The sequence below is a fragment of the Choloepus didactylus genome, chromosome 1, assembly GCF_015220235.1.
Source record: "Choloepus didactylus isolate mChoDid1 chromosome 1, mChoDid1.pri, whole genome shotgun sequence".
In the NCBI taxonomy this organism is placed as follows: Eukaryota; Metazoa; Chordata; class Mammalia; order Pilosa; family Megalonychidae; genus Choloepus; species Choloepus didactylus.
This window is the reverse complement of record NC_051307.1, coordinates 65059589-65073432: the sequence shown is the minus strand read 5'-3', so window position 1 is coordinate 65073432 and position 13844 is coordinate 65059589. Positions and strand designations below refer to the sequence as shown.

At 33.2% G+C, this 13844-nt stretch overlaps 1 protein-coding gene across 8 annotated transcripts in view; it reads left to right on the top strand.

Annotated features, from left to right (window-relative positions):
• The window catches only part of SENP7 (SUMO specific peptidase 7), a 214718-nt gene that overhangs the window by 164734 nt on the left and 36140 nt on the right, over window positions 1–13844 (top strand). For all 8 annotated transcript variants that reach the window (XM_037834886.1, XM_037834912.1, XM_037834927.1 and 5 more), the window contains 4 exons: window positions 459–798; window positions 1600–1757; window positions 7158–7304; window positions 12058–12091. In XM_037834886.1, the coding sequence (XP_037690814.1) occupies window positions 459–798; window positions 1600–1757; window positions 7158–7304; window positions 12058–12091 (679 nt within the window). The remainder of the gene's footprint in view (window positions 1–458; window positions 799–1599; window positions 1758–7157; window positions 7305–12057; window positions 12092–13844) is intronic.

The following is a 13844-nucleotide window of genomic DNA, read 5'->3' as shown; positions in this document are numbered from 1 at the left end:
GTTACTAAGTAGTTGGTCACAGGCCTCATTATTTTTGCAAAATAAAAATATGAAAAAAATCATTTCATTCTAGAGTTTACTTAGATCTTAGGAGATTTTCCCTGAACCGCTTGTAAAGATGACAGCCCCCTCACTCCATCCTTTAAAAATATGTTTGCAAAGGTGCCACATCAAGGCAAAATGTTAATAATAGGGAAAACAGTGTGATTCAGTGTGAAGTATAAAAAAAAAGTTTAGACATCAAATTGATCAGACCAAACAAACTACATCTTTTATTTGGAAGAAGCTGGTAAGTGTAATGTAGTAAAATTGTATAGTATTCTATCCATATAGTTACACACATGCTGTAATATTTTTTCTAATATATTATTCTTTAGGAGTTTAAGCCTTAAAAATGTTTAAAGGAAGCCAAGTTTGTAAAATGCTAATTTTTTTTCTGTGCACTTATTAATGTTCAGAAAGAACAAGAAAATGACTCAGCAGTATCCACTGAATTTGGAAAGTCAAGTGAAAACTGTCATCAAGACCAAATACTGCTTGAAGAAATAACATCTGAACCTATAGAAAGTGATTTTATTAAGCCATCCTCATTTAATAGTCAGGAGTTGGCTTTGAGTGCTGACTCCAAAAATGCTTCTAATTATACAACCACTGAAACATTTGAGAACTCGGTTTCCAGTAATACTGTGGGGAATTCTTCCCTGGTTAAAAAGGATGAAAATGAGTTGAATACAATAGAAAAGTTTGTTCTAAGTGGACACAGTGAAGGGAACCATTCATTGATCTCAGCTGAACCAAGTAAGTAATACGAGGATTATAAAGGTAATTAATTTTCTGTGCTTCACTTAGTTTTTTTTTTTTCCTATTTGTGAACAAATTTGCTAAGGCAGTAATCTGTTTATGACATCACTTTGGAGTATATTAACTTTATTTTTAAAAGGCTGGGGATTTTGGGGCTTTCTTCATGAATCTTGTAATATTGATTTGGGTAAACAAAGACATTTAGAAGCAAAAGTACTTTTTTTAGATTATGAACTGTAATCAGTCACACTAGTAATTTTTATAAAGATTCTGTAAGAACCATTGACATTTTGTTTGATGAAGCTGAATTACAGAGTTTAAGTGCTATTTAATTATTATTAATTTTGATTTAATTAATGTTTTAAGTAGTTGATACAGTCACATGGTACAAAAAATTCAAAATATTTGAAAGAATATATAGTGAATAGTTTCCCACATCTTCTCCTAGCCATCCATTTCCCCTCCCTGGAAGCAACTAATGTAACAGGATTTAAAGTGCAATTTAGAGTGATGGCACAATCCATTGTTAGAACTACAACTTGTTCCTAAGTTCTCCTCATGGCTTTAGTCATTTTTAAAGGTCTTCATTCTCCAGAAGGTAAGGTTGCAGAAAACTGCTGAATAATAAATAGCACTGATTTGGAAACATCATGTAGAACTAGTATAAATCAGATAATTTTCATTTCTCTTGATGGTAAATTTAATGGGATTTTAAAAGATACATTGTATTAATTAGGAAGTTCTATTTTGGATATTAGTTTATTTTGAAACATATGAAAATATATTTTGCCTTTTTAGTTGTTGTTTCCAGTGATGAAGAAGGACCTGTTGAACATAAAATTCCAAAAATTCTTAAATTACAACCTAAGCAAGACCATGAGATTACTAATGCAAGCGAGAGTACTTCTGAAGCAGCACTGTCAGAACTACCATTGATTACCTGTGAATCCGTAAAGGTAATTTATTTCTGCCTTCTTATAGGTTAACAATGAAATATACACTGTTGACTAATGACTATTACTTGTTCAAGTAGAATATTATAATAAAATTATAATCTTTCTTACTGTGGATTTTAAGATGTTTCATATCGGTTTGAGAGAAATATGTAATTATCTTTACTTTTAAGTAAAAGGGTTATATCATTTTTTTCTGGTTCTTTATATGGTTTCAGTCTAAATATTCTGTGGTTTGAATATTTTATCTTTTTTATGGTTCTCATTACACATATAAATATTTTATCAAAACACTTTCTAGATTTAAATAGTTTTCCAGTATTTATTTGTGTGATCTTCCAGTACCATGGCTACTTGGAATTATTCCATTTTCTTACATACCATTAAGGTAGCATGATATAGAGGAGAGAACAAAGGTTCTGGAGATATACAGAACTGTGTTCAAATTCTGGCTCTGCCATTTGGGAAAGTCACTTCTTTAAGCTTGAGTTTCCTCATATGTTAAATGAGGATAATAACAGCTGCCTTACAAAATTATTTTGAATATTAAATGAAATAACATATGGGAACATTTAGAACAGTGTCAGAAACCTATCAAGTTTGTAAATCTTTTGCTGTTCATTCTTACAGAAAATAATAAATGGAAGTGTATGTTGGTTTAATGTCAGCTAATTGTGTTTTTGATATAGTTATTTAAAAAGTATAGCTCTGAAGAAAGACTGAAGTTATTTATTATGAGTAGTTTTTCATTTTATCAGCCTCTGATTATAATAGTTTTGAGAAGTGATTTTCAGTGGCCACTGGTGCATAATTATGGTAAACTTGTTGGTTTGTTTGTGAATAATCTCAGAGTGTTTATCCTATAGAGTATGATGAAGAATTTGGTCAGATCTACGAAGACAGTTTGGTGGTCTGATTATAGTTACAAGAGTGTTCCTTTTGTATGTGGTAATCCACACAGAGATCACCTCAGCAGTGTTCTGAATTTTAACTAAGTTATAGCAATTCTTGTCGATCAGTCTGATATCCTACTTGATAGTTTAAATATATGTGTAAGTAAAAGTTTCATTGTTGATAATGAGTTCCAACTTCTTTAGTTGCCTTGGTGGCACATAAGTTTATAATGCAGTACAAAATGATCAAATTATTAGAAAATAACATCTTCTACAGAATATGATTACAACTAAGCAGTAAATAGTGTGAAGACTTTCCAAGATCTGTAAGGCAGAATACCACAACATCTTCATGCCTTCTGTTTCCAGTTTCAAATGAAGTTATAGGGAACATAGATTGGTCATTTTTAGGAAGTATATAGTCTCTACAAAATGTGAGGCCCAAAAGAACACCCCAAACCTTCTACCTCCGTATCCCTCCCTATAATTTATTTTTTGTCCTCATTTTTCTATTTATCTGTCCATACACTGTATAAAGGGAGTGGGAGCCATAAAATTTTCATGATCATATAGTCATAGTGTAAGCTGTATAGTTATGAGTATGGTTATATAGTCTTCAAGAATCAAGGCTACGGGGGTTGCAGTTCAACAGTTTCAGATATTTCCTTCTAGCTATTCCAGTACACTAAAAACTAAAAAGGAATATCTATATAATGCATAAAAATAACCTCCAGAATGACCTCTTCACTCTATTTGAGATCTCTTCAGCCACTGAAACTTTATTTTGTTTCATTTCACTTCCCCCTTTTGGTCCAAGAAGGCTTTCTCAAGCTCACAATGCCAGGGTCAAGCTTATCACTGCGAGTCATGTCCCACGTTGCCAGGGAGATCCATACCCCTGGGAATCACATCCTACCTGGAGGTGAGGGGTGGGGAGTGAGTTTACCTGCAGAGTTGGCTTAAAGAGAGAGGCCACATCTGAGCAACAAAAGTTCTCTGGGGGTGAGTCTTAGGCACAATTTTAAGTAGAGTTATCCTCTCCCTTGTAGTAACAAACTTCATAAGGGCAAGCCCCAAGATAGAGGGCTTGGACTTCTAATTTGGTAGCCCTCAATGCTTGTGAAAGTATCAGTTCCCCAGGTGTGGAAATTTAATATTTCCACATTTTCCCAAAGTCCTTCAAGGGGGTTTGCAAATATGTCTTCATTCTTTGCCAGCATTGTTCTGGCACAACAATTCCTGCACAACAATAACCTGCGCAAACCAACCAGACCTCACTTCCCAGTCAGCGTTCCATGTAATTATGTTGTTTGAATAAACTGACCCTGCAAGTCAAATTATATGATGTGTTACAAAAAATACAGATCTTGCACCTAATAAACATCTCTTCCTTTGGTCCAACACAGAAGCTGAAGCTTCAAAAATGCTGTCAGTATCATCCTTTACGCTTCAGTCTGATTTACCTTAGCCCTTAACAAGTCCATTTTGTTCATATCTCTAATTGAAGTCTGATCTCTTTTTTCAGACTCTTTAACATTTGCTGTATGGGGTAATGCTGACCCATCTGCCAGACTCTGGCTCTGGGTCTCAGGTGTCACACAGATAACCAAAGTTCCAGGGACTGACCAAATTAGACACAAAGAGCTCAGCATCTCAGAGTTTAGAAATAACCATTACAGCTCAGGAACAGATGTAACTGCTGTTAAGAGTTCACAATTTAGGAACCTTTACAGTAAGTCTTCCCCTGATAACCTATGCTCTCAGACTCAATTCTGAGAGTTTGCACATTATATTTAGTTCATATTAGTGAGGCATTATAATATTTTTCTTTTCATTTCTGGTTTATTTCACTCAACATGCTGTCCTCAATGTCCACTCACCTCACAACTTCACTCCTTCTTTTATCAGGTCAATATTCCATTCACAGATCACCATTCCATTCCTCATTCAGGCTACCCTTAGGTCACTCCATCCACTGTAAAACATGAAGACTAACACCAGAAACCCCACTGTGCAAATGTCCCTTCATGTCCCTTTTTTGAGTTCTTCCAAGTATATACCCAATAACCAAGTTGCAGGACCATATGGCGCCCCCATGCTTAGCTTCCTGTGGAACCAACACACTGCCCTCCAGATGGGCTGCACATTCTGTTTCCACATGAACAGGGAAGAGGTACATTCCTTTCTCTGCATTTTCTCCAGCATTTGTATCCCTCTGTTTATTTTTTAGATGGTTTTATTCACACACCATGCATTCCATCCTAAATAAATGATCAATGGTTCCCTGTATAATCAGCATTATTTATATAAAGACATTTCCATTTCTTCCACAAAGAAAGAGAAAGAAGTGAAAAAGTAAAAAGAAAAAGAAAGGAAAAAAGTGACAACTAAAAAGCAACAAAAGAAAAAATAAAATGAATTAAAATAAAAAAAGTCAGACAACACCACCAAGAATCCCCATACCCCTCCCTTATATCCACCTCTTATAGACATTTAGCTTTGGCGTATTACAGTGTTACCATTAACTATAAACTCTAGTTTGCATTGATTGTATTTTTTTCTCTAATACCACTCCATTTTTAATACCTTGAAAAGTTGACATTCATTTGCTCTCCCTCATGTAAAAACATATTTGTACATTTAATCACAATCATTGACTACTCTAGGTTTCACTAAGTAATATAATCCCAGTCTTTATCTTTAATCTTCAGTACTTCCCTCGTCATCCTACCTGTCTCTAACCTTCCTCCCTCAACCTTACTCACAGTTGTCTGTTCATTGTACTTACATTATTGTGTTACCGTCATTCAATATTGTGCTCCAAACCTCTCTTTCCTGTCTTTTCCTATCTGTCTGTATTGCTCCCTTTAGTATTTCCTGTAGAGCAAGTATCTTGTTCACAAACTCTCTCAGTGTTTGTCTATCTGAGGATATTTTAAACTCCCCCACATTTTTGAAGGACAGTTTTGCTGGATATAGAATTTCTGGTTGGTAGTTCCTCTCCTTCATTATCTTAAATATATCATACCACTGCCTTCTCACCTCCATGGTTTCTACTGAGAAATCCACATAGTCTTATTGAACTTCCCTTGTATGTGATGGATCGCTTTTCTCTTGCTGCTTTCAAATTCTCTCTTTGTTTTTGACATTTGATAATATGGTTATTAAGTGTCTTGGTGCAGATCTATTTGGATCTATTCTATTTAGGGCATGCTGTGCTTCTTGGATCTGTGATTTTATGTCTTTAATAAGAGATGGGACATTTTCAGTGATTATTTCCTCCATTATTGTTTCTGCCCCTTTTCCCCTCTTCTTCTGGGACACCTATGACATGTACATTTATGTGCTTCATGTAATCATTCAGTTCACTAAGACTCTGCTCGTATTTTTCCGTTCCTTTTCCTATTTGCTCTTTGTGTGTAGGGTTTCAGATGTCCTGGCCTCCAGTTCATGAATCTTTTCTTCTGCCTTGTTAAATCTGCTGTTGTATGTCTCCATTGTATTTTTTATCTCTCGCATTGTGCCTTTCATTCCTATAAGTTCTGCCAATTGTTTTTTCACACTTTCAGTTTCTTCCTTATGTTCACCCAATGTGTTCTTTATATCCTTCATCTTTTTTGTCATATCTTCCCTCAACTCGTTGATTTGATTTTTGGATTATTTCAGAGATTGTTTGATTAATAATTAGCTGTTTCACTTCCTGAATCTCAGTTGAAGTGTAAGTTTGTTCCTTTGGGCCATATCTTCGTTTTTCCTAAGGTGACTCGAAATCTTTTGTTGTCTTTGGATCTGGTTTCCTTGATTACCCCAATCAGATTATCCCAGACCAGATGGGCCCAGGTCTCAGGAGGAGGGTGTATTTAGTGTTGGGTTTCCCTGAGGGTGAGACCCAGAATATTTTCAGACTTTCCTGTGATACCTCTAGCCTCTGTGCTTTTCCTGTGCTGCCCAGCAGGTGGTGCTTGTCAGCCTGTAGCTACCCACCAGTGTAAAGAGTTGTGGCCCCTTTAATTCACAGTGGACCCTGTCCTGGCCAGGGACCAAGGATGTCAGAAGCCAAGCTTAAGTTGGTTCTCTATTAACTTTTTAAAAAGAAAAAAAAATATCTACCATCATATAGGTGGTTGTGGAGATTAAAAGAGATAATGTATCTAAAAACTCATTTAAAACTAAAACACTACATAAATCCAAATGCACTCGATTGATTTAAAAAACGAATAAAGCTTATTAGCAAATATTGAATTTGAAATCATAACTTTAATACAGAAGAAGACGCATTTCTGGAGTTTAGGCCTGTGGAATTAATTTTGGATTTGACTATTTAGAGCAATTTTCTTAAAGTGTTTAAGAAAACAAAATCTAGATAACTATTTCTTCATAGTGAAAACTGTACATAATCCTTTAAAAATTTAATTAATAATAGTTCAAAGAAGAATTTGACTTTGAAAATCATTTTTCAGCTTGTATAATACTTAGAGTTATATGCATTTTATAATTTATTCCTTGCTAGGCTTCAGATGAATTATGTCCAAATAGTCCTGTTATGGAAAACATTTCCTGTATTATGCCTCCTAATGACATGGATCTACAACTGGATTTTATATTTACTTCTGTTTATATTGGGAAAATGAAAGGAGCTTCTAACGGTTGTGTTACGGTAAGTATATAGTCTTTGTTTTTTTGTTTTGTTTTGTTTTGTTTTGTCTTGGATATCTTGTTCAAGGCATTGTCAGGAGTTTTCCCTCCTTTTTAGTGAAAATGCAAATAGAATTGAGATTAATTTCATATGGGATACTGGATATTTTGGAAGTCATTATACTTATTTTGGAGTGTGTCTTCCCCTTCCTAAAATTATATATCTAATTTCTGACCACTATAATGAAGGTCATGTATTAAAAAAAAATCACATGTAGTATTGATATTTTGGGGGCTCTAAAAATTATTTGGTGCTAAAGTAAATTTTTACTTAAGGTGCAGTGGAGTGCATAAAGAAGAAAATCTTGTTTTCCTGGTTTAAATTATTGTAAACTGACACCAAATTCCTAAACTTGTCATTTAAGGATCTCCAGCAACTGAACCTAATCTATTTTCTACTTTCTTTCAGTGTTCTCCCTCACATACTGTATGTGGAAGCCAGGGTGGATTTTACTTAGTGCTCTATATTTTCTCACAATTTCTGCCTGTTAAAATCCTGATCATTTTATCTGAAATACTCTCTCCCCAAAGAAATCTTTCCGGATCCCACCATCTCACCAGAATTAACTTCTCCTTGTACTGTGTACTTATTGAACTTTGTGCATCAGTTATAAGATTTGTTCTATTCTATGTATTTTTTCATTACTTCTGTTCTTGCCTAAACTGTCCATTAGATTTTAAGGTTTTTGTGGTGAAGAGCCAGACTTATTCACTTTTGCAGCTTCCGTAAATGATTCAAACCTAAGTAGGCAGTTATAAATGGTTGTTGAATTGAATTGAGTCTTTCATATTATGGCAAAACATTTAAGTAGTCTCTAATTTATACCCAGGTTATTTCCTGGAAGTTTTATTAATATTTCACTGTGTTGGGGAAGGAGTAGGCAATATAAAAAAGGAAAGACATGGTCTCTGCTTTCAGTGAAGTTGTAGAAACTTCTATAGAACTAATAGAAGAAATAGACACGTCAGTAGACATTTACTTTGCATTATGGTAAATTTACAATGGAATTATGTACAAGTATGGTACATATGGGAATGGGTACTTGCATCTGTCCAGAGGAATCAGAGACAGCTTCACAGAGAAGACAGTGCATGATTTAAGACGTGAAGAAGAAGTTGATTTGATGGCCTTGCTGGGAAAAGTCCCAATAGAATAAACATCATGTACAAATTCTGACAAATAATGTTTACTTGTGACATAGTTAAAATTGGTTTTATTGAAAGCACAAGGACAATTTGGTTTAAAATTAATATTCCGTGGTCACTGGTTTTCAAATATTAATGATTTTGGCATGCTTCTGGTAATTTTATAGCTTTTTCTTTTGAAGGAATTTTGTTCACTTTTCAGAATTTTCCCCCTATTTCGTTTTTTTATTTTAAATTTAGCTTTAGTTACTTGTCTCTGTTGAGTTCTTTATAATGGCAAAAAGTTGTATTACTTAAGTGTATGATAATAGGTGATTAGCCAAAGTGTGTGTGTGGGAGGATCCAACATAAATATTCAACGAGATTTTCATTACTTAATTTATTATGTTATTACACTTCAGATGGGCTTGATATTTGTTTAAATAAGCAAATACAAAGTAAAGAGCAATGTAAAGAATACCTATAATCTTGCTTATCCCTAGACAACCATCACTAATTCTGTGGTGGTTTATCATTCCATATTCTTATATGTATGTATATATACATATTCATGTATTTGAAACAAAATATATTATGGCATGCATACTGTTTTGGAGCTTACTATAATTTAATTAATTTAATTCATCTACCTATTTTGGGATATTTGGGTTGTCCTTCACAATTCCCAATTGTTGGACATTGAATTCCAAACATTTTGCTATTATAGGTAATAAGGGTCTGCAAATATTCAATAAATGTCATAAAGTAGGTGTTAAGAATTTGTCTTATGTTTTGTTGTTTTAAAATAAAAACTTAAATGTCTAATTATAGAAAAGTTGTTTAGTAAATCAGAGTAAATATATGCATGTAAACAAAGGCTGAGATTAATCCTGGAAAAATTAAAGCCAGATAGTGAGAGCATAAGCAAATTTTAAAAATTAAAAAATTATAATGAATAACAAAAAAGGGGAAAGGTTTCAAAAATTTATTTTAGATTTTCCAAAGACCTTTTATATTTATCTTTTTTGAGACATAGCTCATGAAGCTTGGTAACTTAGAAATTAAAGAACTTCTTATTTGGTAGATACATATATTAGAGAATTAAACTTAATCATTCTCCAGACATTTAATGAGTGCCTACTATGTGTTAGACATTGTAGTAGATACTGGAGCTATTATTCTCACTCTTAGGATAAAATTTAGCTAAACTAGAAAAATCTATGTTTAGAAACTATTATATAAATTAGAGCCATTTTCTTATAGTTGGACATGAAGGTTTAAAACTCTCTTGGTGTAGATGTGAATATTTTCTTTTTTTTAAACCTCCATTTTATTGATAGCAGGAAAAATGTTTTAAGTACATTTCATGTTCAGAGAACTGCCCTGGCTACTGTAAGAAGGTACAAAATATCTTACGGTCACCTTTATTTTTAAGTTTAAACAGGGTGGTATTTCAGAGGACTGGGTCTACCTTATTACCACAAAACAGTTTTTCTCCCTTTATTATATAGAAGTTAAATTTTTAGCTGGAGTAGGGTTTTACCTCTGGGAGAGGTAACAATATTGGCTTAGTCATCATTACACTGGTGTAAATAAGTGTCAAATCCTTACCAGGCAGAAAGGTTTGATAAAACAAGAGCATCTGAGGGTGAGAGAGTGAGAGAAGAGTGTAGATAGTAGAAATGAGGGACATATAGATATAGTACTACTTCATACTTTTGCCTTGGCTTGGTGCTATAATTACATATTACAGTCATGGCTGTATAAAATCTCAAAAGCAAACGTCCTTTATACTCGTTTTCTAGAACTAGTTATTTACATTTACTAAGGTGTATTTTTATGAGATTACAGAGCCAGTGAAATGTCAAAAAGATTTTGGAAAGAGTAAATATGCACTAAATACATCTGGCAGTTATTTGAAAGTGGTAGAATATTAAGGTGTATTTGACTAAATTAAACTAATTAACTAGGTATTCTTAATCAGATGCTAGTGTCTAATGATAATAGCTCCCCTTGATTAAGGGTCTTACCATGTTCCAGGCAAAGTTCTAAGCACTGTGAATACATCATCTCATTTAAAATTTAAAACAATCCTGCCTGTTATTGATGTGGAAACTAAAGCTGAGAGAAATTCACTAAGTAACTTAAGGTTATCTACTAGTTACGTAGTAAGTGGTAGATATAATAGAGGCTGGATTTGAACTCCAAGCTCATGTCCTTAACTAATATGTTCTATTGCTTCATGTTCTGCTTTAGTAACTGACTTGCACTAACAGAATAGGGGTTATATGTTAGTGAAATTACTTTTAAATTGGTAAAATAAATGGAGGCACAGTCAACCTATGGTTTTGCTGAATGTTCTTTGCTGCTTGTATGGAACCCTGTTGGAAGTTAATTTAGATACCCATGTACAAGGACCATTTTCTGATTCGTTCTGTGCTCACAGACTGCATCCCTGAAACAATCTACAATTTCTTGGATGTGTTGATCACAAAAGAAGCTTAGCCCAAGAATAGATAAATAGGTACAAATTCATTTGGCATTAAAAGAAAAAGTAATTTCAAAACGGAAGCCTGTTTCTAGGTTGTACGTGTATGATTCAGCCAGGTACTCTACAACTCTTGAGAGTTTATTATATAAGCACAACTTAAGGAAGTCAAATATATTCAAAAGATACTTAGAGAAAATGTCCTAGGACAGAAGAAGCAGAAGGAGCAAGAAATCTTAACTGTATCCTCAGAAAAGGAATTCATAACGTCAAAGAGAGGTTGAATGCTAGGAATGAAAGACCTGCCAGCATCCAAATAAAAGTCATATGGGGAAAAGGGTGTCCTGCATTGGGACTTAATTTATGTTATTCTTTTGATAAGTGCATCACTATTGTGGAGTTACATACATTAGACTTTAAAAAATTAACTGATTCCTCTAGTTCTGGTTTCATGTTGTAAAAGCAACTTTTCGTTTATAGTTGGACTTGCAGATTTTATACAGAAACAAAATGTTCATAGCAGGTGGGACACAAGTTGAGTCTTTTTAACAGTTCAAATTTCTCATTATAGATAATATAATACATTGGCATTTTGCTTAGTCCAGCAGTCTCTCATGAGCTTGGTTATCCCTCGAGAGTGATAACTTGTGCTGAGCTATCAGTTTCTGAGTCTGCAAAGCCAAGAATCAAACCCTGCTCTTTGGTATATTTACCAGAGTCAGTGACATATTGTAAGGTCATTTGGCAGTTTCTTCTGGATGTCACCTGACTTTGCCTTATTTCTTCTTTAAATCTTTAGGAAACATTTAAAAAATACATATTAAATAATATATTATTGGGTGTATTTAATAATATAATATTGGTTTTTATGAATGAGCATATTGAGAATTAAATTACTTGTTCAGAGCTTTTTAACTTCTCTAAAACTAAGTATTTACACTGAAGCATTTTCTTGGTTTATTGATGAAAGGGCTTTTGAGTACTTTTCAGTGTAGACTTTGAATATGTATTTGTAGTTTGAAAAAGAAAAAATTAAAAGCATTTTGAATAGTAACACATTTTGAGTAGTAACTAATATATTTTTTTTAATTTTTCCTTTAAGTTCACAACAAAATATGTTAAGATCCCGTTTCAAGGTAAGCAGTCATTGTCTTATGACCTTCTCTCTTCACTGTATTTTTGAGTGTAAAATAAAAGTGGTCAGCAAAAATTCTGAAACCTTTTGCAGCCAGTTTTCCATAATTTTTTTCAATATGAAATTTAAGTATAACTAAGAGTTTAATAAAGTATTCTTTGTTAACATTTGATTAGCAGCTTCAAAGGAGTAAAAATGTTTTAAAATTCTAAAAATATAGTATACTCTTCTTTTAATGACTTCAATGCAAATAATCTTGGGATTGACAGAAATAAATTTTAATAGGAAGCAAGAATATTTTTGGTCTATAAAAATGGATGACAATAGGAAATATAAAGAAATAAGCATTAATATGAAGCACACAAATATTTAAAATATTTTGAATTGAGATAAGAGAAATTTTTATGCCTTTTTTTTTAAATCTGGGTAAGGCAAAGCAGACTGGAAAATATACCTGTGCTTGAAGAGACTCAGACCATTTTCTCATTCTCTCTCTGCCCACTTAAAATCCTTTCAGAATAAATAATGACATTAAGAAGACAAATAGTAAGCAATAGAGAATAGTCTCAAGAATGAATTATGAAAAGAATGAGGAAGAAAAATATACATAAGCAGCATTTCAGAAATGAGCTAGGGAAGAAGAAGCTTCTGGTCTAAGATAGAAGTAAATTTAATTGGACTCCCACAGATCTCGCATGTACAGAAATCCAAAACTATGCATTATGATAACGAATTTAATAATTAGGGAGCCACCATAAATAGCATGAATACAAGGCATGGAATAAATTGATGGTCCTAATTGAAAATTTTAGTAAATTTTTAAAGAATAATATAACATTAGCTATTTAGAAAAACCAAATAAAGTCTTGTGATTTTTTGTTGTTGTTGTGGTAACATATATATAACACAAAACTTCCATTTTAACTATTTTTATTAAATTTATTTTTTATTAGAAAAACTAGAGGTTTACAGAAAAATCATGCAGAAAATACAGAGTTCCCTTATACCACCTCACACAGTTTTCCTATTAATATTTTACATTAGCATGGTACCTTTGTTACAATTGTTAAAACAATATTAATATAATTATATTATTAACTATAGTACATAGTTTACATTAGGGTTCACTCCTTGTGTTGTTCAGACCTATGTTTGTTTGTTTTTTAAATTTTATTCTAGTAACATATACATAACCTGAAATTTCCCCTTTTAACCACATTCAAATTTATAGTTCAGTGGTGTTCATTGCATTCACCATATTGTGGTACCATTACCACCATCCATTACCAAAACTTTTCTGTCACTCCAAACAGAACTTATATTTCAATTAAGAAATTAACTCCCCATTCCCTACCCTACCCCGGCTTCTGATGACCTGTATTCTAGTTTCTGACTGTATGAATTTGCTTATTCTAATTATTTTATATTGGTGTCTGACTTATTTTACTCAGCATGACGTCTTCAAGGTTCATCCGTGTTGTTGCATGCATCACGTGTATCAGGTCTTCATTCCTTTTTATGGCTAAATAATGTTCCATTGCATAAATCACATTTTATTTACCATTTCTTCTGTTGATAGACACTCGGGTTGGCAATTATGAATAATACCGCTATGAACATTGGTGTGTAAATATCTATGTGAATCTCTGCTTTCAGTTCTTTTGGGTACATAGCTAGAAGTGGCATTGCTGGGTCATATGGTAATACTGTATTGAACTTTCTGAGGAACCGCCAAAATGTTTTCCACAGTGGCT